Here is a 27,149-nt window from a genome sequence, read left to right as displayed (position 1 = left end):
CATTTCCCTTTTATAATGAGTCCAATATTCCCCAGGCCTTTGTAGGCTATTACCAGTCCCTTCCCTATTTTTCCAGTAGATCATCTCCCAGTAAACACCAGTTAAGAATTGGGACGAGGAAGAGACATACCAGAGCCATACATCCTCCCTTCATTGACTGTCATACACCCACAAAGATTAATGTAGAACTCCTAAAACAGCAATGAGCGGCTTTGTCCTTTTTGGACCAATCAGCCTGGCAGTAGGTTTAAAAGCAGGAAGAACAGTAAACATGGAGACGGCTGTGGAAGCAGGTCTACTGACTACTGGACGAGAGCAGACCTCTCTTGGAAGGCGGCACGGCAGACTGATTGCTTGAGAACCCCAGAATGATGCAGAGTGAATGCAGCGGGAAGCGAGACTAAGGAAAGCTGGAGGCCTGTGGCAGAATACGTAACTGGTGTGAGCAAGCAAAGCTGTGGATTTAGGCCCGAGTTGCGAGAGATGCATCGGAGGTGGGCACGAAGCCACAGAGAGCCGGTGAGGAGACGGTGCCAGGTGCTGGAGAGGGAGCAGTAGCCAGAAGCCTTGTTGGGACTCTGTAAGCACAGACTGGTGAATCCACGTAGGAATGCGGACACCGGGACGGCAGGAAAGCACGTAAGACTGATGAGAATCTTAATGAAAGTGAAAATAAGTATAGTGAATACCAATCGGCATTAAAACCAGTATTTTGAATACCGATGTGAAATGAAGGCAAGTACGGTTGAATACCGTTATGAAAGAGTCGTTTTGTGAAATCACACGACATAAAGGAACGGTGTAATTTGAGTGAACAAGCATTGGCAAGAGCCAGGAGAGTATGTGAAAGTGCAACAAGTGAATGGTGGCAAAATAAGCAATGTTAAAGCATCATGAGGATGTGAAATGACAATGAAGCAAGCACCACTGTGAAGCTGAAGCAGTGGCAAGATGTATATGAAGAAGCTAGTAAGGTGTGTCGGTTGCGTGACATGTAATAGGTGGAACATGTGGTCCAACAACTGCGCCTAGACCGAGTTCACCCATCTATGGAAAAGCCACTTAAAGCACTCACAAAGAAGCTTGTGATTGACTACAAGGAAATCTTGTGTGATCTGATCTTAAGGAACTTAACTCTATGAAATTGGTGAAAGGTAACCAAATCAGAAGAGCTGGGAAATATCCCAAGGAATTGTATTGTTTTGATGTTATTGAAAGACTTGAAAGCTTAGAGAAGGGAACCCCTTTGAAAACCAAGAGCTGGAAGAAGCTCTGAACTTTTTGAACATTTATCGTTGTGTGGCAGACATGTATAAAAATAGATGTGAGTTCAAGTGTAGGTTTTGTACACAGACAGCTATTTTCTTTGGACGTCCTGACACAGACTATCCTTGGTTTTATTTAGGTAGGAAAATACCACCTTCGCATAGGGCAAGTTAGGCCTTTTCCAACCTCTTTTCTGTTTAAATAAGTTTATATCCCAAGCTTTTAACTAAGTTGTCTGTGTCTACTTCATGTTGCCTTAACACCTTCTGTGAAGTGTAGTTCCCACTGGAGCGTCCATGCTGCAAACTCCATGGTAACTGCAACGGGTATACGATGGAAAGGCTCATCTTTGCGGGGTGTGCCACATGACAGATGAGTCAAGGGGGCCCAAGAGAAAATCTAGTCAATGCAAGCACTCCAGAGAAGCACAGACCCTGAGATTGCAGGAAGCGGTTTCTAGAGGAGTAGCCAGAGAGGTTGTGGTTATTTCTTAGATGGGTGAGGTCAGCAATGAAGGACCCTAAAGCTACCTATAGACCCTTCAGGCAGAGTCCAGGGACCTATAGGAAGAGAAGCTGTAGAAATTGGTTTGGTGTCCCTGCAGAGTGGTGTTATAGCAAGGCAGCTGGAGAGGTTGTGGTTATCTACTGGATGTGTAGGGTCATGGGCAGGGTCAGCATAAGAAGACCCCAGCCTCCAAATGTAAATCTAAGGTGAATTTGGAATTTGTCGCATGCAGATGAGACAAAGAATACGCATTGCAGCAGCTTCAGGGTGGTTAATGCGCACAGTGACCCTCCAAGGACTAGGTCTGAGCAGTTGAACAAGCCACTGTAAGACTCCATGCTAGGAGAACAGTAACTGGGTCGTTGGTGCCTGTTCATGTGCCGAGTAAAGAGTCCAGTAGCAACAGCCACTCTGAGCTTCTTGTAGGATGTTTGTGATTCAGTTACCAGTAGCAAAGGTGAGTCCTGGAGGTCAGAGGAGCTCTAAAGCCTTCATAAGAACAGATCTAGTTGGCCTCAATTCCAAGGTGAAGGAGTGTGGCACAGGGTTCATTCTTTCTGGTCACAGGACAAGCAAAGTTTCACCATTGTTTTTCAGAGTCCAAAAGATGCCAGTGCAGACTTGAGCCGATCCTTCTTCCTTTGAGGTCAAATTCCAACAATTGACAAAGTACTAGGCAAGTTGTCAGTTTATATGCCTAAACTGGGGATAAGGTTTGACCGAAACCTCAAATTGCACACTCGTGTGCCTTTCAAACATTTGGGCGGCTAGCCAATCAGTGCGGTTTTCGACACTTCATGGGCATCTTTTGCATTCAAACAATAGGGACGGGACGCAAATTCCAAGAGAATCCTAGATCCAGCCATCCCCAATCACACCTACGCAAGCCACTCTTAGCTCCTGGCCGGAGCCCACATCAGAGATAATCCTTCATGGTCTTTCTCAGTCACCACCCAACCACCAAAGTGGAATAAAGAATGTAAACAAACTGGAGACTCCGATTTTAGAGCCTCCAGGAAGTAAAAATACTTCTTGTGGGGGGGTCAAAGTGGCCACAACTCGTGCCTCCACCATTTTAAGGTACACTTACACCAACCACAACACCTCTCTGGCAAGGTGATTTGCACAGGGAAACTAGGGATTCCCTTCATGCTGCTACCCACCACTGGGGCCATGGGCATCCCCATGGACCACGCACATTAAAGAGTCGTATACCCAGTGAAATCTAGGTGGAAATCATTGGGTAAAAACAGTCAGTGCACCAATAAAATCAAGCAAAAAGGGAAAGGGCTTCAAAAACATGTCAGAAAGGGATTGAATACTTCTAACTTAAGGTCCATGAAGAACTGTGGTGGCGCATAATTTGTCGAAGCTGCTCTGGTCCGTCAACTGCGGATATGCTGTAGTGAGTGTGGAGTACTGCTGTAGTAACCGTATCACTGCCTGACTGAGGAATGGTTTTTGCACTTTGTGGTTTCTGGTGAGCCCATGGGGCTTCTCCAGCTCCACATCCTGCTGCACTGGTTTATCTTTGCTGAAGAGCATTGCAAGGATGTGTGGCAAGCAGCTTAGGTGGGCCGTGCCACTCATTTATAGTCTGCTGAGTGCCATACTCTGCACCAGGGATGCCTGATGTAATGCAGAGGAAGGGATCACTTGTGCTTCGGATGTCTGTGGAGCCGCGGTGCGCCCAATTCGTGTCCAGCAGTCCTGCTGAACTGTTAGTGGATTAGCCTCTCTTGACTAGAATGGGGCATGTTGGCATGCATGGTATAGTAAGACCAGAGACCACCATGTCTTTGACACACAGTGCAATGACAGAACGGTTTGAAGTAAATTGCCCTACATATGAAATGGGTGGCTGGAATTACATTTGGATAGTTCGTTGTGGTGAATTGATAGCTGTCCTTGAATTTTCTGGCTTGCTTAGTTTGTCAGATTATTTTGCCTTGCTAATTACTGCCCAGATGTTACCTTTCATCCTAAAATATGTTTTGCTTTTATATTGAACTTACAAAACACAAGTTTTGTTTTGTAGCACTGCAAGAAAACAGTGTTACTATCACCAAATGTAATGGTGCTCATTTTAATGAGCTCAGAGGAATGAAATGCACTAGTGCCTGACAGCATTTGAACCTGCAGACCTCCAGATTGAACCCAGATCTCAGCAGTGGGCACTGAGATAGATGGCTGAACTGCTAATAAGCACTAGCTAAGCATTGAAGTGACTCTTGTGCACAATTTTTCCATGACCTTCTTTTAAATGTCCCAGTACTCATACCTCCAGCAGAGGGCAGAATAAATAATTGTGCAAAAGGTTCAGCTGCACCAGGCCCCCGTAATCAAAAAGGGCCTCTGGATGCAGATGCATTTTACAGGTGCAGCATTGTAAAGTTAAACTACCTCGGGAGTGGACAAAGTGACTAACCTAATTGCACATGATTGAAAAACTGCAAGCACCTACCTGCCCACCCCGTCCCCTGTTCGGAAGCTACATGCATGGCTCTGTGCTCTGTATTGTAAGGGATCAATAATCGGGCTCAGACACAGTAATTTTTTTTTTTTAATATAAATTTGGTCTTTTATAAATAAGAAATTAACAAGGAGGTTTGGGGAAATCCGTTCTGTCCCTAAACCTAAGGGGGTGGGGGTTGCCTTCCGCAAATAAAACTAATGAATGTCTGTGTGAGGGTGTTAAATAAAAGATAGTCTTCCGACCAGTGTCCAGAAATCCTAAACTGACCCTCACACTCCAAACTCAATATAATGTGTACAAGGGGATTCTTGTAAGCTATGTAGCGTTCTTTCAAAGTTCTCAACAAAAAGCATTAAGGTACAGAATAGAAAATAAATCCAAGTTCTAATAGAGAAAGGGGTCCCCCCTTTCCCTATGTTTTCACTCTCTATCTAACACTTCTGGATAAAGATCAATAATGTTCCACTACTCCATAAAAACAAAGGGGGGGATTACTCCCCTATATTTGGCTTTTCCACTGTTTCACTCCACAGTTTTGAGAGGGGACAACATCTTCCTTGAGGTCCTCCAGTTTTTATATTCCTCTAGTTTTAAGGAAAATACTTCTTTTCCATTAACGTCTTCCATCTTTCACATTCAGCACTTTTTAGAGTCTTTCCGCTTCACCCCAGGGAATGGTTAAAATTCCTCTTTCATAGTTCCACTTTACTCAAGGGGCCTGTGTTTACCTTTTTGAGTTTTCCATTATACACTCAGTTCTTTACAATGTACAATTTCTCGCACTCTGTCCTCCTTCTACCCTTGCTATACTCTTCTGCCAGGGTATTTGTAACTTTCGTATTCAATCTTAAAAGTGCTATGACTCCTCCCTTTTTGTATTCACAATTTCAGGTTCACTTCTTCTCTCACTCCTAATTTACTCTTCTGCCAGGATATTACATCACTTCTCTTCTCTTTTCCTGGGTGTGAGTCCCAGCCTCACTGGTTTCCTGGTGCACTAACCTGTGTAGGGGAGGAGTGGTCCAAAAGACCCCCCCCCCTTGCCTACATCCCCACCCCAGGTGAGGGCCATGGCTCATCGGGCGTCCCCTCCATACCACCAGGGCCCAGGTGGTGGATGGCTCACCTGCTGAAGACATTGCCCACACGTATTGAATTTAGCTAGGCCTCAGAAACCATTTTATCTAATAAAAGATGGTGTGAGTTTAGCGCACTGTAGCGCGGCCCCCACCTTCGGAGAGTTTCAGTTATCCCTGTTGCCGCAGCATCCTGGCAGATCCGCTGTGAGCCCGTTCCCACGAACAAGACGGACATGAGCTAGCGTAATACATTAACATTGTAACATTTCACCTTCCGCAGTGCATCATTGCCCCCAGCATGACCCGGTCAGCAAGGCCTGGGTGATGGAGAGAACTGTAACATGGTCATCGGATGAAAGCAGAAAATTCCCAAATATTAATGCCAGGACTATTTGTAAAGTGTGTATTTCTCCACGAAGCTTCTTCCATTAAGGATGCCTGTAAAATATATAAACATGGTAAAATGCATGCTCACCTGATGATAGCAATAAAGAACCCCCACCACTGCAGTTGGGTGCTAACAATTAAGAAGCCTTCCAGGGGACTGTTCATTATGTGCATTTATGAGAAGTTTACACCCCGTGGACCCGCACAATCAACCGAACTAATGCTGCTAGAGTACAAGGGAAGGCGAATGTAATCATACAGAGGGCTCGTGTGAAGGACGCGCGCAAATACACTTGTCATGCGTATATGTCTAAGCCCCTTATGTGCTACTACCGCCACGTACGGTGGCGAGCCATTTTCTATGTGCTCCACCAACCTCGCTACTACCTCACTTACTGCAAAATGTATATGCATATAACTAAATGCTGTGATTGGTAAAACATAGTGTACGAATAAGGTGCTCAGACTGGCTATATTTGAGACACATTTAGTAAAATTGAAATGTACGTTTCCGAGTGATTCAAATAAGTATTATAGAGTGTTCAAGTGTTTGATGTTTTTTCCTAAAGTCGGCAACACACGAGGAAGATACCTTTGTGAATATGTGCAAGGCTATTCCCCCTCCCACCCTGCAAAGACTGCCAAACAAGAGCACAGAGGCCTCCGCCGCGCTGCTCCACCTCCCCCAACCTGACTGGAGCCGCTTCAAAGATTTGTAGTCCCCTCTGCAGCACCCAAGGCCACGGCCCGCCACCTGCATTATTTACAGCACAGCAGTAAACCTCTGCCTGAACACACAAATCCAAAGGCGCCCCCTCGTAAACCCCACAACCCACCGGATCATCTTAGACTTATGTGCAATCAGGACACCCAATACTGTGGCAACACACCGCGGCACATTCATAACAACATCTAACAAGACAGGGAGGCGTGTACCGCCCGTCCCATGCCCTGAAGCTTAGCCCCTCAACCTATGGCTCCGGTCAACAGGACACTGGTAACCATGCCCTGACGAATGACCATCAGACCCCTCACAAGGTGCATTCCTCCTGTGTTGCATTAACCTGTAGAATAACCTATTGGAAGACTTACTAAAGAAGATAACATTGTAATGACTGAATGACTGCGGTGTGCATGGCCTAGGGCAAATAAGTCAGGAAAAGACATTCATCTCTGACACTGGCCACGATGGCACAACAACACCGCCCGGATCAACTCAGCCGACTCGCCAGGCCCAGCCCAACCCACGAGGCTGACCAGTGACGTCCTCCAGCCAAGGCCAACCACATCGCAGCAGCGCCTATAGCTAGTCATCACCACCCAATCCCAATGAACTTGTGCCCTTTATAGTATGTAGGTTCTGATGAAGTGTTTTGTAAATATATACGCCTGTCTTTGCTATTGTCAGACAGCGCGCTCTCTGAGTTTGCAGAGTTCTTTGCATGCCCTATTTTGATTGATAAACTCCCATTTAAGCTCACCCGCACTCTTTCTTGGCTTTATTCCCGACTCGGGAGAATCCTTCATTGTCTCTCATTGCGGGGAGGATCGTGCTGGCTGGGGACGCTTGCCTTCACCTGCCAGGGCTTTTACTTTCTCTGTTCACTCTTTCTTTCATCCATGTGACAATATGCTTCCAATGTTGGGTCCCTTACCCTTTCTTGTCAAAGTTCACAAATGTATTAATTTCTCTTTTGAAGTGTTCGGTTTCCAACCACCTCTCAATACTATTTGCATGTATATGAAATCCCCTTATCAAACATTGGGTCTCTGACCCACCTTTTACACTGTTCGTATATGTATTAAGTACATAAAATTGTCTTCTTGTGCATTGGGTCAGCGCTAATTCTTTTAACAATGTTTTCATCCGTGTCATTTTCTTTACTGTCTTTAATTGGGCTCTCCCACGTTATCACTCTGACACAGCATTCGCCTTCACGCGCCCGGTAACATATTCGTTCTCCCTGGGCTTACCGAGCGGCTTTGGCAGTCCTTGCGTCGCTTCCTCCCTTTCTCTCTCGATCCGCTGACTTGGCGTACGTTGAGTAAGCTGGTCTGTTTTCCCTTTTCCTTCCTTCACTCTGGGCGACTCCAGCAGTCCCCGGTCATCAATCGGTAAGCTTCCTTCTGCTCCGTTCGTATCGGCCTCTGTGCGGCTGCTCATGAACGTCTTGTCTCTGGCGTCCCTTCCGGCATCAGAGCAAGTTACATACAGCTTCTGACTTTGCTCCTCTCACACAGAGCAGCTGTAGCAACTTTAAACTTCCCGGCATTGGTCAGTTTCCAAAGCCTAGAATGCAGTGTTGGCCTACTACTTAGTCATCTTCATTGCTCCATTCCCCCTCCTCATCTCACTACTAAAATGGGGGGAGAGGTAAAAACAGTGATTGGCTAGGAAAACCTGGAAAATCATTTTCCATGGCACAATAGACCATAGAGGTATGTTGTAAAAGCACCTGTATGTCATATGGAATTGGATCTGTAAGATTATTTTGGTACAATGTTTTCCTATCTCTCTGGAGTTGGTCTTCCCCTACTTGGTCCTCCCGCAGATAGACACCCCAGGGTCGGAGTCGAGTAGCTTCTGCCTTTATCTGGCCACGTAAAAGAAGCTCTCCTCCAGAGAGTCAGTGACGATATTGCTTGATTAGTCACAGTATGTTTTCCATGTCCATGACTACAGTATGTGTGGGACAGAGAAAAAAACGGAATATGTGGAAGTTGTCAGGATAATAAGGGGTTGAGTAGGGGGTCGGAGAATCTGCTTTTTCGCTGAGCAATGCACGCTACTAAGAAACTGATTGTCTTTCTTCTCTTTGTAGCAAAGACGACAACATTAACACAAACGGTATGCATTTATGGCACAGACCCTCCTTGCAGTTATGCTTAATGGACAGCAGGAGTATTTTGCTTCTGATGTTACCAATACATAAAATAGCATAATTGTCAGTCCAAAAACCCACCCTTGACATTTTAGTTCTCTTACCAATTATATGCAACATTATTTTGAAGCATTTCTGTAGTTAGTTTTGTATGTGAAATTTGACTTTCTACTGTTCTATATTCCTGCAACATCCTGTCCGACCATTGGCACAGTTTGTATCCTTTGTTTTTTTTTTTTCTCAATATGTAAAAGCAGTTGAATTAATGTGCGTCCTTGCAACAGAGTATCACAATTGTGAATGAAATGTGTTCACTAACCCTTTAAATCCACTGGGATTGTAGTCTGTACATTGCCAAATGTGCACCACTAACACAAAAGTTGTTGCACTTTTTAATTGGTTTGTATTTTCCTCGGTTTTAGGATGGAACCATTAAAATTAAGGAATTGAGCCTTCCTGAGCTAATCGGGATCATGGACACATGCTTTTGTTGCTTGGTAAGAGAAATCTTTTTTCTGTGGAGTCTTTGTGTGATTTGATTTTCAATGGCGCTTAGTTGTGTAATGTTATTCTTTTAGGCAACTAATGGACTGTTCCATTTCGAAACATAGCTAATTCCTTTGTGATTTAATTACATCAAACCTTATTATGTTTGCATTTGGAACACACATGGACTGAAAAATAAATTGCTAGGTGTGAACAGTCTGCTTACTTCTGTCTTGAACAATGATGCAGTTAACCAAAGGATAGGGAAACAGTGTGATAAATAAAACAAATGTATTTGAAGACTGATGGACGGATTAGTGAGGTGGTCAAAGAGGCAAATTGGGAACTAACTGAACGGCAGGGATCGGACATTCTTCACCTACCATACGTGATTTCTTTTCATGAATTATTTTATTTGACTCACTTAAAGTTGTCCTGGATATTATTAATATTGATTTAATCCAGAAACGGCATAGTAATATGCAGAACCTGAAGAGGTTTAATATTTCAACTCTTTGTAGCCACCATTTCTTTAGGCCAAAATGTTATTTGTTTGGCAAAAATATTGATTAAAATGTGAGCCCAAAAGAAGTACCAAAAATATAGCAAATGTAAAGATTCCTAAATCATTTCAGTGTTATGATAAATAAAACAAAAGGAATCATTAGTCATTGTAATATGCATTGGAAAAACTATATTGTCCATAGATAATCGACACAACCATGCATCTAGTTAGCATGGGATTTCAACCACCAATAATGTAGATGGTAGTTAGCAGATGGGAGCTCTGTTGGATATACATGCACCTCCAGCAGAGTTCTTGTTTGGAAGGTTGCATGATTTTGATACTATGAATACTTTTCTGTTGTGCCGCATGCTGCCAGGAGTCAATTAAATGACTACCTTTAAAGTGCCGAGAGGCAGCATGTACGACACAATACAATAAAAGAACATGAAATGGGAATGTATCGTCAATCTTGAGAAATTGAGGTGCCTGGCTTTCTCTGAAACAGAAACCACAGACCACTTACTTTCCAAACGTACCACATGTGATAGTTTTTGTGCCGTTTAAATAGACTTTACACAGGAACACGTCTTACCTACTATTGTTTACTGTGGTAGGAAAGCATGTACTTCAATCAAAATTTGAGGTAGATAAGGCACTTGTGCCTATCTAAGAACTGTAGTCCAGGTGAACGTCTTGACCAATATTTGTATTATTTTCCAGGTATATGCTTTACACCTGACCTTGTTTGATCAATAAAATAACAATGCTTTCACTTTTCAAGGGGATTGTAGATAACATTTGATTTCTGACTTTTCTCGTTTCTCTTTCATAGATTACATGGTTAGAAGGCCATTCCCTAGCGCAAACTGTGTTTACTTGCCTCTATGTGCATAACCCAGACCTCATTGACGACCCTACCATGAAGGCTTTTGCGTTGGGAATCCTTAAAGTTTGTGACATTGCCAGAGAAAAAGTAAACAAAGCTGCTGTTTTCGAAGAGGTAATGTTAATTTTCTATTGATGGTCTGTCTGTGATAACTCTGGTGGGTCAGAAGGACGCGGATTATCCATATCACTGAAATATTTATTAAATAAAAGGATAAATGCTTATCTTTTCCCTTTGCTAAGAGACTTCCCTACCTAACAAAACTAGCTAATGTGCTAGTCAGTCATTGGAAAGTCTTAACAGAATCTGTTCACTGTCCGAACTAACCATTTTTGGCCCTACCACTATTTTAACAACTAAAGACAGGAGAATGTATCCCTTCTCCTGAGGATTTGTTTCTCACGAAGTTAAGTTCAATAAACTATCTTCAATAAGTTCCTAGTGACTGTCTTAATGAACTCGTACAGTTCATTTAAAGAGTTATTCGACTTTTGTGTCTTCTCTCTTTGATAAAGAAATTCATTTGTTTCTTGTTCTTTTCTTTAACTATTTTACTTATAGTCGTTCTTATCTCCTATCAAGCTATAGTTATCCAATACTCACCCCTCTGATTCTTTTGTCTTTGTTGTGCAGTTCAGTCTTTGATTTCTCTCTGAAACTTATCTTTCCATTTATTTTCTGTTCCAACCTTATATTAAGGCTTTTATTTTCTGATATGTCTCTCCTCTTTAATTAGACTTACTTTATCTTGTCTGATAGCAGTATGAGCATTCCAGCCTTGATTGTCATTCACTCTTCTATATTGCAGTATGCTAATTTCTTCTCCCTGACTGGTATGTGTATGAGCGCTCCAATAATGAAACTCATTCAATCCTCTGAGTCAGTATTTTAATCTTGCCATGGACGAGTAGGAGTATTCCAATAATGTTAATAAACAAAAAACGATTCTCCATACCCCTCCTGGGTCTCCCTTTTTCTCTTTACCTGCAATTGTTAGGGATAACGTCACCTGATTCGTTCTTCGTGAAAGATCTTCTGACCGGTTGATGAGGTTGGCCTCTCTTGTTCCTTCCGTTTCTTTTGGTTTCTGGACCCTGGGTCCACAATGAGTTTTTTAGTGGTCACGCCTCCTCTGCTCTCTCTCTGTCTTGGGACGCCACACGTCCGACTTGGTTTTTACTTCCTTTTTGGCTCCAAGACACTGTGTGTCTTCCTCTGCTGCTTTTCTGCTCGCAATAACAGGACGCATCGCTTCCAGCCTCTGCTCAGTGTCAGTCAAAGAGCTGATTCGTAACTCGCGAGCTTCCTCTCTCTGTCTCCCGTCTTCTCCCCTCTGATATATTCCGTAGCTGCGGCACTTCCCCACTGCAGTCACATACTCCTTTCTCTCTGTCTTTGCAGCTCCTCTTCTCCTCTGCAGGTCATCTTCCTCGTCCCAGTAAAAGGTGATTTTTTTCATGTAGAGGACCATTCACAGTTTCCTATTGACAATAACGCATACTGGTATTTTCCTCATATACTTCTTTACTGAATGGGTTTGAAGTACCGTTGGAATGTTCTCTAGGGAGTTCCTCACAGGAACGGTAGTCCTTGTCCCCAAAGGGGGAGTCTCTCTAGGTGAGGGTCCCACTTGCCTCAACCCCCCTAGGGAGGGGGTTGCGGAGCAGGCTCACCATAGCGTGCCCAGTATAGAGTCAATGCTGGTGGGTTGTTGGCCGCATCATGCTATTGTCGACTACTCATCATTATTGCCAGGGCAGGGGTGGGTGGAAAGCAAATGGCTGCAGAGCGGAGCCCAAATGTCCTTAGGACGTGGGTTCAGTTGTTGCAATAAAGTCCAGCGTTCCATGTCGAAAGCCCACGCAACCTCTTTTAACCATTGGGAGACAGTAGGGGCAGCCGGCTGCATCGATACCAAAAGAATACATCTGGCAGCCAACAACAAACATAAACTTGCCAATTTGTGGAGGGAGCTATGAAAGTGATCAAGCTGATGAAACAAGCAGCTCATTGGGGAGGGACCAAGTTCGGCATTTAGCAAGATTGACAAGGTGTTGCAGACTCCAGTCCAAAGCTCCAACATAGGGCACTCCACAACATATGCATGCAATCTGCTTGGCATGCTGTGTATTCATGGGCATGTGGACAGGTGACTGATATTCGGTGAAGCTGAGCGGGGGTGTAGTGGAAGCGGTGTAGAACCTTGAACTGTATCAATTGAAATGTTGTGTTAAAGGACACCTCCCGTGTTTGCCTACACATGGATTTCCACCTTTCATCTGTAATAGTTTCTCCCAGGTCCCTGTCCCAGGCTTCTCTTAACCCTGTCAATGGTGCACAGCCACGATCCTGCAGCGCTCCATACAGTCTAGCAACCATCCCACCGTGAGTAATGCCCATCATTACTATATCAAAAAGGGGTTCATCAGGGGGCTGTATCTGGAACGTGCCCCATGTGCGTTTACTTGCAATTCGTAGCCCTGCGTATTGTAGCCATTTCACTGATTGCCCCCGAGGGAGCTCAGGCAAGTCAACAAACACTATAAAGGAGTTTTGACTATACACATCACCCAATGTAGCGTATCCTGCATCAGCCCACTGCTGTGCATCAGCTTTGCTTATGCGAGGAAGAGATGGGATGAAGTTCCATAGGGGCATATTTTTATGGTAGGGTCTGGGATTTTTCAGTATCTTCCACGTTTTCTCCCATGCTAGGGCCGTTACCGTGACCGGGTCTTTCTGCCCATGGTTCGATGCGTGGAGGGAGTACTAGTGTACGCAGGTCACGGGTGCCAGCAGCATGCCTTTGCAATTTTAAGAGGGGATGTATCACACCCATATCGTACCAAAAGGCTGCATACTGAATCTGCACTGCCACCCAGTACCTCTCAATTATGGGACCGAGAAGCCTCCGTTCTCGCAAGTCCTGGCCAATTTATCCCATTTGAGGCGATCAGGTTGCCTAGCCCCCGACGTTCCAGCTAATAAAGTGTAATGGCTCACTACCCATTCATCCGGTTTGTGATGACTGCGGACTGCTGCGGTGCTGCGTATCTGATGAGCCCCCATCTGAGCTATGCATATGGTAGTAGATTGTTAGGATCGTCTTGTACATTGGATGGGTGCGATTAACATAATAGTGCATACTAAAGCCATTGTTAATACCAAAAAAACATGTCAAACACTTTTTACTGAACTTTTTCCAGACTACCCTCCCCCTCCTAATCAGAGAAATGACATCCCCCTTGTAAACAACCCAACATTTGCAGCCTTGCATGTGGGGCTTCTGCGCCGTCTACTTCGGGTGCAGCGCTGCAGGCTGAACTATGAGATTACTTAAACAGCAGATTTCCTGCTTTTTGGCAGCCTGGGTGGTGGTCGGGTTTCAACAAGTGGCAAAGAAACAAGATCAGTGGAACCCAGAGCTGCTGCTTTCCAAATGTGCCAGTTAGGATTTGCCAGTGAGCGAAGTCAGGGCCAAGCGGCTTCTTTCATCATCCAGGGAAGTGTTAATCGATGAAGCGCGCAGCCTTCTCAGGTAACGTGAAAAAAATACACTTTGCCATTATATTCTATACGGAGGTTGGCAGGGTAGAGCATAGCATATTTTATATTCTTGTCCCGCAGACTTTTCTTAATTGATAGAAACGATTTACACTCCTGTTGGACCAAAGCAGAAAAACGGGGTATAGATGGACCCTGCAGGAACCCAGCAACAGCTTGCCCTTGGCTCTTGCAGCGCGAAGTAGAGCATCCCTGTCCCGATAATGTAAGTCTCAGGCTATCATAGGACGAGGGGTTGGGTGCCAGGTTTAGGCTTTGGGGCCAGGGTGTGGTGCGCGTGCTAAATGGCAAATTGCGGCGACAGCTTCGGCTGTCCAGCAGGGTCATCAACATTTGCTCCACAAACTCCTCCATTGGCCCCTCTATGTTGTTTTCTGGCACGATGATGATGCTTATAATGTATCGGCGAGATCTGGCCTCAAGGGCCTCATTCTTCTTGCCAATGCTCTGCAGCTGCCTAGATAGCGCTGCGATGTCAGACCTGAATGCGCTCACCACCTCCTCCTCCGAAGTGCCTCCTCTGTTTTCAACCTTGGTAATGCGGGTATCTGGTTTGTCCATATGATCTTTAATGGAGCATATTGTGCCATTCATATAGTTGAGCTTTGAGTGTAACATGCAAATCCCTCCCACATATGTTCCACCATCATTGCTGGGCTCCCGGGAGTCAGCGCTGGTCTAAGGCAGCGCAGCAGCGCTTTCTGTATTAATGTCACCTGCATTGTCTGTTTCAGCTGCATTTTTGGCAAACAAATGCATTGAGCTTTGTTTTTGGCCGACTCCTTTTGTCATTCTGCTGAGGTGTGGGTGATCCACCTGTGGAGGGGAGCACAGTGCCAGGGTCTCTAGATTAGCATGAGGTGGTTGGCTAATGGCAAGCGGTCTCTTGTAGGCTTTACTCTGTACACCACTGTGTCACCGGGCGTGGTTCAAAGGAGGAGATGCCGCTACCCCTGTCCGCCGGCCCCCCGGTCAGCAGGCGCCCTAAGTACAGTCCGGCTCATTTTATGGTTGCTGTCTATGGTTCACTCTGCTTTCCCTGGGGTAAATGCGTGCAAAGTTGCTGGGTAAAAGGGCGGAAGTGGGAGTCGCACACCTCCAGGAGGGTGGTTTAGCGTATTGAGCGGGTCGTGAAGTTCTCGCATGTAGCGGCACAGAGGCATGTGTACGCGCCCCACCAAGTTCCTTGGCGACAGTAAATAAGGCGTGCTACTTCAGGGTTGTAGAGGCTCCCAGTGATGTTTTCCAACACAGGTAATGAGGCAACGTACCACCACAAGCAGGGCCCGCCCAACTTAGCTGTTCTTGTTGCCGGGCTCAGCCTAATCATGCAGCAGGATCTCTTCCTAGGTGTCCCCAGGGCGTGCTACGTTGAACAAAAGGAATATCCTCACTTCGTGCGCAGTTGGGGCCCAGATGCACATGACTTCCTCCACTGCGCGGGAAGATGGTAGTTGAGGATTTACTGGGTGATCCTTACAATTGTGACCCGCCAACAGCCCCTGGGGCATGCAGGTAAGTTGTTGCCCAAGCAGGGCCAGCAGGTATGGAGGAGCCCCCGCCCAGCGAGGAGCAGCCACCCCACCAGACCTCAGGAGGAATCAACCCTGCGTGGATCCCGGGAGTGCGGAGGTCCGCATTGTCTCGGATGTGATCAGTGACCCAAGTGGTCCGGGCCGTCACAGCAGAGAAAGGAGACAGTCCGTAGTTAATGGGGAAAGTGCCAGTTCACTCATCCCCAGCCCATCCATATAATGATTGTGGGGCCACAGGGGGTGAAGTCTGTGCAGTGCCGGGGTATGGTGGGTATCACAATCCTTGGTTGAGGGCCATGTGGGGCAGAAGTGCACTTACCGTGACAGTTGTGCCGCTGCCGCTCAATTGATGTTTGGGGGTGGGGGGTCGGAGCCCCGAAGTATCCTGCAGCAGGGGCCCTTAGATGGGCAGCAGGGCGGGCCCACGCGGTGACTAAATGGCTGCCAGGGCATCTGAATCCCGCAGCCGGCCTGTGTCAGCGGGTCCACAGCCTTGGGGCGGTGTGCCGGGACGCCAGGCAGCACACGCCACAACAGCGCAGAGTCAGGTCCCCAGCTCCAGCAGCAGACCCCGGTAGACAGAGGACAGGAGGTCAGCCCGCACAGTAGTTTCTCCGCCCTGCGGACCCAACAGCGCTGTCTCGCCAGCCACCCTCTCAGCAGACGTGGATCATGCAGGCCCAGCTCCAACAGGGCGGCGGTCCGAAACAGTGTTTACAGCTGCCCAAGTCAAGCGAGTTTTCACCAGGATGTGCCACAACGCCTCCGCTCAGGATACTTTCTCAGTGCAAGTTCCTTAGATTCCGGAATGTGTATAAAAATGTCCAGCCAATGCCAGCTGCATCGGTGCTTTCTCTCTATGCGGCCATCTTGGTTGTGCGCAACAGCACCCCCCCCCCCCCCCCCCCCCCCCCAAGGATACTGTTTCAAGTCCCTTTTATTAAAAAATTCAAAGAACCGATCAAGCAAAGGGATGAAAGAGTAAGACTCAGACACAGTGGCATGTCTGTTGTTTGCTATAATAGATAGTTAGTTTTCAAAACAATAAGCGGGTTGGTTCAAATACTATCCATCCCCAACCTAAGAAGGGTTTCCATGCCTGAACAAAACAAAGGAACATCAGCGTCGGGATGTTAAAGAAAAGTGTATCCTCCGTCTTGTATCCAAAAACCCTAATCTGACCCTTACACTCTAAACTTAATATAATATGCACAAGGAGATTTATATAGACTATGCATTTGTAGCCTTCTTTCAGAGTTTCATAAATACAAAGTTTAAGATGCAGAAAAGAAATGAAGTTGCACGAGGAAAAGGGATCCTCCCTTCCCATATGTTTCTTCTTAACCTTCTGTATTTCCAGTGCCTCTGGATAGTTCCACAAAGTTTCACTATTCAACAAAAGTGGGGCTCCTTCCACGTATTTCTCTTGCCTTTTTATTTAAAGCTTTGCTTTACAAGTTCAACGAGAATGACTTCTCCCTTGAGCTTCTCGATCTTTCTTTATACTTTTGCACTTTTTAAGGAAACATTTCTCTTCCCTTCTGTTCCTTCAACCTTCAATGCTTTACTTTACGTATTCACATTCTTAAATGATATGAATCTTTCCATGAGTTTCCTTTACACATATGGTACTCTTTACTTTACAATTTCAAGGGGATTGGCCTTCTCTGACATCTCCCTTTAAATACACAATTCTTTTTAATTGTTCCACGTCGTCACACTCTGTATTTTCCACTTGCTTTCTGGGGGAATCGTTCTACCCTTCTCCTCTGATTGCTCCTCTTTATGTCCCTTGTGTGCTCTCCTCCCACGGTTTTTACTACTTTTTCACTTATTCCAAAAAGAGGTATAATTCTTCCCTTTTTATATATTGGTTTGACACTTTTCCCCAACTTCAGGTTCACTTGCTTACCACCCCTGGTTTACTCTCCTGCCAGGATGTCGCACTGTTTCACAAAGTTCACTTCTCCTTACGGTTTGAGCGCAGACTAACTGTTTGCCTGGTCACAAACTGAAAACATCACCTGGAAGCGAACTGGCAATCCAATAGGTAAAGTATGTTTTTGTTGATTTATCTACAGGAATATGTGTAAAAAAATAAAATTAAAAAAAAGACATTGAAATGATGTGATGACGGTAAATGACACTTCATGGTTTAGTTGCTGTTTATTTTCAACTTTAGTTTTCTAAAATTCGATTGTATCGGGGTAATCTGTCTCTCATATGGCATGTGGTCATTTGGAAGTGGGATGCGTGTTCGTCCGCTGAGCTTTGTTCTTTGCATTAAACAGATTTGCTCAAGCTGTGTACGACTGAGGGTTGGACTCATTTGTTCCCATCATAGCATGTTTCACATTCAGTGTCCATGACTGTTGCTACTCTTGTAAAAAAAAATGGGTAGAGAGTCGATCAGAAGCCTATGCAGTTTGGGACTTGGGACCGGGTGGTAAGGGGTGCCCAGTTCATCACAAGGGTTTGATCTGAGCACCCCTTGCATGTTGAAGACATCCACCCTTGTAGCCCTGCAGAAGATGCACTTAGCTGGGGGCTGCAGGGCTTGCAGTAGGGCGTTTGTAGTGGGTGGATTATTGGGGAAAGTGTGTCTGGGTTGAGCATAGGGGTGAAATCCGTTTATAGCATCTTGTGGGTGTGTGTCAGGATCCTTGTGTTGTCCACACACAAGGGGACGTGATAACATGACTGAACTTCCTTCTGAGAGTGCCGCCCTTGTGGAAGTATCAACACAGATGGCAGTGGGCTCGGCTGAAAAGGTCGGGAGAGTAGTGATTCTACCCACTCCATGTTATAAGAAAGGTAACAATAGGATACTGTGAGGTTCTGATGACATTGCTTGGTCACAGCTTACCCTATCTTCCCTCACCTACCTGTTTCTTGAAGCAGGTGGAAGAAGAGTGAACAGAATCCACAAAATTCAAGGTGCAGGAGAAGGATAAGTCGCACAACTCTAGGACCGGACAATACAATCCAGAGGGCTGAATCACATGCAAGGAAGTCCAAAAAGGCAATCCGGGATGTTACCAAAATCTAAACAGTCAATTGCGTAAAATGGATTGGGAAGACAGAAGAATATCCACAAGGCGGTTCGGGTTAACGGCCAATCATCCAAACATTCAAAAGGCGTGATAGTAGCTGGGAAAGACAGCAGAATATCCACAAGGTGGTTCTGGGCAAGGAAATAAAAAATGAATCCCAATAATTCCACCTCATTGACATGAAACGTGCATTTCTCTGGTTTGGCAGCATACAGAGAGTATTGTCTCAACCGCTGCAAGACTGAACAGGTGTGGGTAGTGTGTAGGTTGTGAGTTGCAGAATACAACAGTATATCGTCTAGGTATATGATGACATGCCTGTTGATCATATAATGAGAAAACATTACTAATGAAATGTTGGAATGTGGCCGGGGCGTTGCAAAACCCAAATAGCATAACCATATTCAAAAAGGCCATGTTTGGTCTTAAAGGCAGTTTTCCATTCATCTCCCTCTATTCTGACTAAATTGCAAGCTCATCTAAGGGCAATTTTGTATACACAGTCACCATCCTTAACTGGTCGAGGTTAACGGAAATGAGAGGGAGTGGATACCAGTTTTTCACCGTAATGGAATTGAGGTCCCTGCAATCTGCGCAGGGCTGTAGGTCCCCCTCTTTTTTTGGGGGGAAAAAAAACGTCAGCAGGCGAACAAGAAGCATGGGTGAAGCCTTTCCTCAAAGATTCAGTGATATAGTGTTGCAGTATCTCATCCTCTTATATATTTGACGGGTGGGTAGAGGTGAGTTTGGCTTCAGAGCTATGTAGCCATTGTAGAGACAATGAGGTGATAACTGTTCAGCCTGCTGTTTATTGAACACGTCAGCAGTCCTGATACTCGGATGGTGTCATACCGGCTTCAGATCCTGTTACAATTCCTACAGTATGTAACCCCATAATCCTACCCGAACAAGGCGTGACGGGAACAGAATTGTTGGTGAAACGGGGAGAACCCTGATGGGAAGATGTCACCTGCTCAGGGTGTTGGAAAGATGACACTCAAAACGTAGCATAGTTTAAAAAATATGACCATAGTAGTCTTGGTGGAGTGGTTGTTAGTGCACATTGTTCTCCACCTGCCCCTTGGGTCAGTTCTCTCAACTTGTCTCTTGGTGTCTGCAACTGCTCTTCAGCTGTGAACAGTCTGTCTTTAGAGTTATTGCTCTAAACAGGTGAGTACTGTAGTTGCTCCCCCGATGGCGGTGTTCCGCGCGTACCATAAATCCTGCAGTTCATAAATTAGTCTCTATTGCGCTGTGATTTGCATTTCCTGATTTCCCAGCACTTTGGAGCGTCTCACCCGCTCCTACTCCCAGAGGGCCTCCCTCGGTGGCAGCAATCCGCAGTAAATATGACCCCCTGTGCCAGGACCTTGGAGTTACCCATTGCTGCTCTCCTCTTGTTTCAAGCTTGCAGAGTGTCACGTCTGCTCCCTGCAAGGGGGTAACTTCCTTGTTGGTGGTGTTCTGTTCTCGTAAGAAGCACTGCTGTCTACAGTGTTCGGCTTGTGCTCCTTTGTTGAATCTTCAGTCCTCTTAACCTCCGACGGTTCTTCCAGTGCTGTGACCTTCCCACTAGTAAGCCTGGATGAATACCTCTTCTGTGGCGCACTCCTCTGGCTCTCCCAGCTCTCACTCAGTGTTCTCCACCAGCTGATCCCTGCCGTCCTTCACGCCAATAACCGAGCGATGGGGAAAGAAACACAGCCCTGATTAGACTCGCCCCTTCTCACCTGTCTCGCCAGCTGCTACCCCCTTCCGCTTTACCCTCTCCCTTGCTATTCGGCCACACAACCTTCTCAGCCCGCACCTGCCGTTTTCCCAACACTGTGCTCCCTGATTTCCCCAGCGGTACAGCCTCAGTCCCCCTCATGCCCTTTACTTTATTACCACCACAGAAGCATACAGACACGTTCACCCCATCCACCATGGGATTATGTTTTCATACTCAGTATGGTGCCGGATGAAGGAGCGGCTATGAGGTTGAATCGTATGCCTTCCCGGTGTCCTTGAGAGGTGACCATCGTAAGGTCATCGGTCTGTTTGCTGGCTAGGCCAGATGACCGCACTGAGCCGTCAACTGTCTGTACTTGTTCTGGCATTCTTTCAGATGAAAGGGGAGGCCCAATACTTTAGTGTATCCTATGTCCATTTAGTTGCCAGAGGCACCAGAATCTAACATTACGACTGCTGTCACCGGCAGAAAGGGAGAAGGAGACCGGTAATTGGATGTGCTGTGTTGTGTGCGGATGATCCTTAGGCAGATTTGTCCAATGGGCTTTTTCTATGAACGAGTTAAGGAGTTTCCCGATTTTACAAATGGGTCGTTTAGGACATGCTCTAGTGTAATGACCTGCTCGATCACAATACAGAAAATGGTCGGAAAGCTGTCTCCTCTCACTTTCTTCCTTTGTCAACGGACCACGCACTGTCCCTATCTGCATGGGTTCAGGGTCCAGACAGTACCAGACCCAGTGGTCTCTATGCTAGAGTGGTGACACATCTCAGGGTGTGCTTGCTCCCCTCTCTGTATGTTTATCGTGGCGTCTAACTGCAGGACCAGATCCACTAAGTCGGGGAAATGCCCCAGGGATGGCGGGAATCACAGCGATAGTCGTTCATGTCTTTGGACAGTTCAGTGTAAAAGACTGCAGCTTTTTTGTTTTCAGGCCGTATGGTTTCGGTGGCCAATTGGATAAAGGGAGCAATATAGGCTAGAATACTCGACTTACCCTGTTTCAGGCCCAATGAAGCAAGATCAGCCGCCTGGGCATGGTGATGTGCTTCAAAGACCCGACTCGTAGCCGGAATGAGGGCATCTAAATTGTATAGTACATGTTCATTGTCTTCTAGCAACGTATTGGCCCAAGCGGTTGCCGTGCCCCCCAGGTAAGACCACACAAAGGCAGCCTTAGAAGTGGCACTAGGAAAGGCAGCAGGTCTGCACAAGAAGTGCAATTTGTACAGATTTAAAAATGTGCGGTATGTCTTACTTAGAGTGCCCTGTGGATCTTTCTGGGTAGCCAGCAGAAAAGCAGTAGGCATAAGTACCGGGGTGGGCGCTGGTGCTGCCAGCAACGGAGGAACACAAGCAAACTCCTCATCAGGAGGTAAAGGATATATGTTGCCCTGTAAAATATCAATACTTTGATATATGGCGGCGTGGGCCATGGTCATGTCAACTGGTAGGTTATTGACTGCTTGCAAAAGGGGTGGTTCCGGCATCCACTCCTTCCTCCATAATAAAGGCCTCTTAATCTGTCAGGACCCTGGTGGCGTCTGCAGACCAGGGGTCGTGATAACACGACTGACCTTCCTCTCGAGAGTGCCGCCCATGGAAGTATGAACATGGATGGCATGAGACCCTGTGTTTTTATATTTGAACAATTGTTTTAAAGATTGCATTAGATTAAAAAGAAAAAATATTTTTGTGTAGTCTGTGTATGGGTGGTATATTCTGTTAATACTACACCCGAGTTTATCCAAACTCTGGACCCTGATCAGTTGTCTCTGCACCCCCTGACAATATTGCATCATGGCTCTGATATGTATAGTTTGCAAGATGTAGATACCCACAGTGCACGTGTGACCTAATACTTCTAGGGGCTCACTTTGAGGCTAAGAGATCTCATCCCTACTTTAACTGCCAGCTGTGGTGTCCACTACCAGGCATCCAGCATGGGTGAAGTTGAAATGCCTGTCTGACCGTTTGCTTGGTCATCTGAGGCTGGTCTGTCCCACGTCAAGCTGGCCCGCTGACTCCTCTTTTAATCAAAGGGCTTCCCCTATTTTCCCTGCCTTACCCATCTTTGCTGTGACCGTGCCCATTGATGTTTGTTTTGTGATAGGGTCCTTTTGGATTACCTTACCTTGGTGTTGCTGCTTGATGGGGTGAGAGATGACATAATGTGTTGTATCTGTGCTTTACGCTGCTTGACTCTTTTCTTGAATGTCTTCATGCTGAATTATGTAATACTTTTTGATAACTATGATTTTCCATATTGTGCTCCGCATCCATGTGTTACCTTATTCATTTTTAGTGGCTCACATGGATTTGGAACCACAGGGTTTGCCATTTTAGACCTCTCCCTTTTGAGATTAGCTCATTGTTAGGTGCTTGTGACTCTACTGGCATGGAGAAGGCTGCTTTGGGGCCCTGGGAGTAAGGGGAACTGGTGCATTTTTCTTTAGAGCAACGGGAGGCTCAGAGTTTGATACCTCTGATGGTGAGTAGCAGAGAGACCGACCAGAGTGGACAAAGTCCTCAACCCTTCTCTAGTGGTCAGTGGTTTACTCGACCATCAGCCATGGTGGTCAGTGGTTTACCCGACCATCAGCCAGAGGGAAATTCCCTCCAATCTTCACACTTCTCTCGGCAGAGTCCCAGACCCTGTTTGCCCTCTCTACGGATTCATGAGTTTAACTTTCACAACTTCTCCTTGGGACCCAGGATCTTCTTGGACTCCTCCTAGACCTCACGACCCTTTAAGCATATGGATTAGGTTCTGCTATCCTCCCTAATTCCCAGCCGGGTCTGACTGTTGCCCCGGTTACTTTTGTGACTCCTGTGCACAGCGGTGGCTCTTCTGGATACTGGAGTTGGCTGTCCGTTCCTCCACTGCAGTCAGCTTCTTGCGTCTGGTCTGCTTCTGTGACCTGTGACTGCCGGTAATGTAAGTATGGCTTTATGACCCCATGGTCCACCTTCTTACAGAGCCTTTACCTCTGCCTGGCCTCTTGATCAAAGTACCAACGTCCGGACCTGGAGAGCGGCCTTCTGAAACTCAACAGCTTCTTCTGCTCTCCGATCTCCGCCGTCTCGCTGCTACTGCGCCTCACAGCTTCCCCACCTTCTGTTGCTCAGGGGCTAGCTTAACGGCCAGTTTGACAAAATGTTAAGTCCTTCTTTCGCTTTTATTGCAAGTGGACATAGAAGACAGTTCATTCAAGTTCTCACCATTGTTCTTCCTTGTTCCACAGTACCTCCTCATCCCTGTACTTGCTAAGTAGGTCTCCCTAAGGTAGTCCCTGCCCTTCCTTTCTCAGTAGATACTAAGTTTTCAGACATAGAGACAAACATGGAAGTATGTGATATGGAGTTGGGTTTTATGGGATACGATGGTGGGTAGGGTGTGGCTGGAGGATTGGTATACCGTGTCTCCCGAGATGTTCTCCTTTGTCCGCAGAGGTGAGGTCTCTTCCCATGAGATCCTCCTGCTGACTACCACCCCCAGGGGGACTATCGGGTACCGGCCTTAGTACCCTGGCCTCATGAGAAGAGGCTCAGGGAGAAGTGATGACTTCTCTGATTAGTCACAATCGATAAATGCTTTAAGGAGTTTGAAGTATGGAAAGAGTTACCTGCCTCTGTGGATCTTTCTCAACCACAACCAAACTGTTCGATTCAAATACTGGATTGAGCTAAATCACTCCGGGTCATTCTACACTTCATACTATCCTTGGCACCACATACCAGCAGTCTGACTAGCACTACTCGTTACCACCTTATGATTCTTGAACAGTCACAACCCCTACTTTCGGAGTCCGCTTGCGCGCCTATTGCAAAGGCCATATCTGGTTGAATGTGAAGTTAGATTCCCTCAGACAGAGATAAGTTTATGGGAGGATAAAGGGCCTTGTACCCCTGGGCTCCCCATATGACTGCCTTCTTCAAATAAGTCTGTGCCCATTATTTACAAAACATGCCATGATATTTTATGGTGCTCTGCTGAAGCTCTAAACATGCTACCAGAATGTTGTTCACAACTACTCTGTTCTGATGATCAATTAATCTTGTAATGCTTTCTGCTTTCACTGTAGGACATAGGGGGTCATTACGACCCAGGCGTTAACCATGGCGCTAGTGGCGCCATGGTTGATGCCGGTATTTTACTGATTGCGCCATGGTGGATGGCGGAATTACTGCCTCATTCCAAGGTTGGCGGGCGGTAATTCCCCCATTCACCATTGGCTCTTCCCCATTCCCATTTTTGCCCCCATAGGGCTCAATGGGAATGGGGAAGGTGGTAATTACGGTACTGCAAATTGCGGTACCGTAATTACCTCGAAAGTCCCTTTCCGGGTTCCTTCCTTAACGGCTGGTAAAACCAGCCGTTAAGGTAGTGACCCGCAAAGGGACCTCGTAATTAGGCGGTAAGGGGTTAACGGCTCTGCCACCTTTACGGCGCCGTTAACCCCTTACCGCCTGGGTCATAATGAGGCCCATAGTGTCCCGAATAGTCATAATGTTTTTGGCGCAAGTGATGAACTGCCCTCACACATCTCATCACTTGCACCCAGAAAGGTTGCACTCAAATTCACAACTGGCCTCTGAATATGTGAATCTTGGATGTTTAAATTCAGATGCCCTTTTTCACTCCATTTGCATAAATAAGGGGGCATCCTAAATCCACAAATGGGAGGCGCTTTCAAATGCGCAGAAATTAATGATCTTCCATTGAGCCTTTTTGGACAAGGCGCAGGGGAAGGCCCATGGACAATAGGTTAATTTCTGAACCTTTCATGCATTTTCTTTGAAGTGAAAGAACAGCGTTGTTAACTGTTGCTCGCCCACTTGCATTTCTGTCCTTCCTTGAAGGATAGAAAAGCATTTGTATTTTGTATTGCATTTCTCTCTAAGGGGGCCTGTCACTCTGAAATACGCTCCAAGCAGCCACGTTGGTGATCGGAGCCTTTAATGCATTAGTTTTGGGAGCACGCCCCTCCCTCACACCAATGTATATAAATGGGCAAGTTAGTGTATATTTGCTTCACTGTTCAGCAACCGCTGAAATACCTTTTGAAACTTGACCTGTGCATTTCTTAAATGAGCGCAAAAGAAAAAGCACATATTCTAATTTGAGAGCCTGCCCCAGTTTATCCATTTGCTATAGCGCAACTCCTGTAGCATTCTCACCCTTCTGTGCGGAATATATTGATCACATGCAGGTTGAAATGCAAATTTATAAATTTGAATGCCATGATATTTAAGAAAATACCTCAGTTTGATAAACAGATTTGCTTCAGATGCCAGATCACAGTACACAATTCCAGCAATGTAGACTTGGGCGTTTCAGTGTTTGAGGTTGCTAAATTTGCGTGTGTGTATATATACTTTTGTGATACTAACACCTGCTGTGCTACAAGGCAATCTAACTCATTAGACAGTGCTAACTATAAGAGTAACAAAGCCGCAGCATGCTGCAGTTCTAGAGCATAATTCCTCCAAATGAGGGTTGTAAAAACTAGCAGCCATGCCAATAAAGAGCTGGGACAAATCCTTGGATGTCGCCGCTTCTGCACTGGGGGAGCCCCTTTCCATTGGGTAGCGGCCTCACCTTCCTGGCCTAATAGGTTCCCCTGGGGTGGTACTCAGCTGGAGCATCTCATGGGAATAGGGCGACTCTTCGGGGAGAACACAGTATGTCCACAATGCATCCCATTCTCCCTCATCCTCATTTCTTGGGCACTGTACACCAGCCCCCAGAGTTCCCTGTACTTTTGTAGGGTAGGTAGTCCAACCCTTGTGAAAACCACTGAGACAAGGAAGTATAGGGACTACTTGCCTGAAGTGTGCTGGAAAACTGGGATGAGGAAGAGTCCACCAAACGCAATTCAGTGTAACCATATTCATACTGGGACAAATAGGATGTGCAGAGCCATGAAGAGTACCGCGTGGGACTAAAGTGAGCATACTAGTCTATACAGACATTGTTGGAACGTCAAAATGAAGGAAGGACTCATGATGGGGGTTAGCCCTCCATGGAGGAGCCACGAGAGCAAGCACTGAGCGGAAGCAGGTCGGTACACTGAGCAAGGAGCTGTAAGGTTCGGAGCTGGTCCAGGACAGAAGGACCAGATGCCGAGTGGGCGGACAGGCTCCAGGCGCTCCTAAAGCCGGAGAAGCACTGAGAGAGTACCACGCCGCAGCAGACCGAAGGAAGTCTCTGAATGCTACAAGTACCGTGCAGCGGAGTGCAGGCGCAGAAGAACCAGAACCGTTGCAGACCAAGAATACAGGTATGCAGGGTGCCAGAAAGGTGCTGGGGACCAGAGGAGGCAGTGGCAAGCCAGAAGAGGCGAGTGGAGCCGAGAATACAGGGTCCAAGACCTTGACAGTTGTGAAAGAAGCCATGAGAAGAGTCATTGTCTTGGCATTGTGAAAAACCTGAAAAGAGCTAGGCGGAGGGAGTTAATACCCCTGGTGTTGATGAACATTGTGAGAAAAACCATGAGAAGAAAGTAATTCTCTTGACATTGTGAAGAGTCTGAGGAGACCTGGGAAAAGGAAGCGTTCCGCCCTGGTGGTTGTGAACATTGTGTGAGAAACCAAGGGAAGGGAGTCATTCCTTCGGTATTGTGAGAAAGACCAGGAGAAGGGAGTCCTTACCCCTGGCATTGTGAAATGTATGGTAAAAGCCAGCAGAAAGAAGTTGTTAATACTGGTGCAGTGAAAAGTATTAAGAAACCTGAGGATGTTTGGGTGAAGAGAAAGTCATCCCCCTAACCCTGTGAATATACAAG

At 46.2% G+C, this 27,149-nt stretch overlaps 1 protein-coding gene across 3 annotated transcripts in view; it reads left to right on the top strand.

The window, feature by feature from the left end:
- Positions 1-27,149, top strand: part of NAA35 (N-alpha-acetyltransferase 35, NatC auxiliary subunit) — a 1,572,250-nt gene that overhangs the window by 126,764 nt on the left and 1,418,337 nt on the right. For all 3 annotated transcript variants that reach the window (XM_069625850.1, XM_069625849.1, XM_069625848.1), the window contains exons 5-6: positions 9,020-9,094; positions 10,424-10,591. In XM_069625850.1, coding sequence (XP_069481951.1) covers positions 9,020-9,094; positions 10,424-10,591 — 243 coding nt within the window. The remainder of the gene's footprint in view (positions 1-9,019; positions 9,095-10,423; positions 10,592-27,149) is intronic.

This window comes from Ambystoma mexicanum, chromosome 6p (assembly GCF_040938575.1).
Source record: "Ambystoma mexicanum isolate Mex_15411 chromosome 6p, UKY_AmexF1_1, whole genome shotgun sequence".
NCBI classification, from domain to species: domain Eukaryota; kingdom Metazoa; phylum Chordata; class Amphibia; order Caudata; family Ambystomatidae; genus Ambystoma; species Ambystoma mexicanum.
The sequence above is the reverse complement of the archived record's forward strand: the minus strand, read 5'-3'. Positions and strand labels throughout refer to the sequence as shown.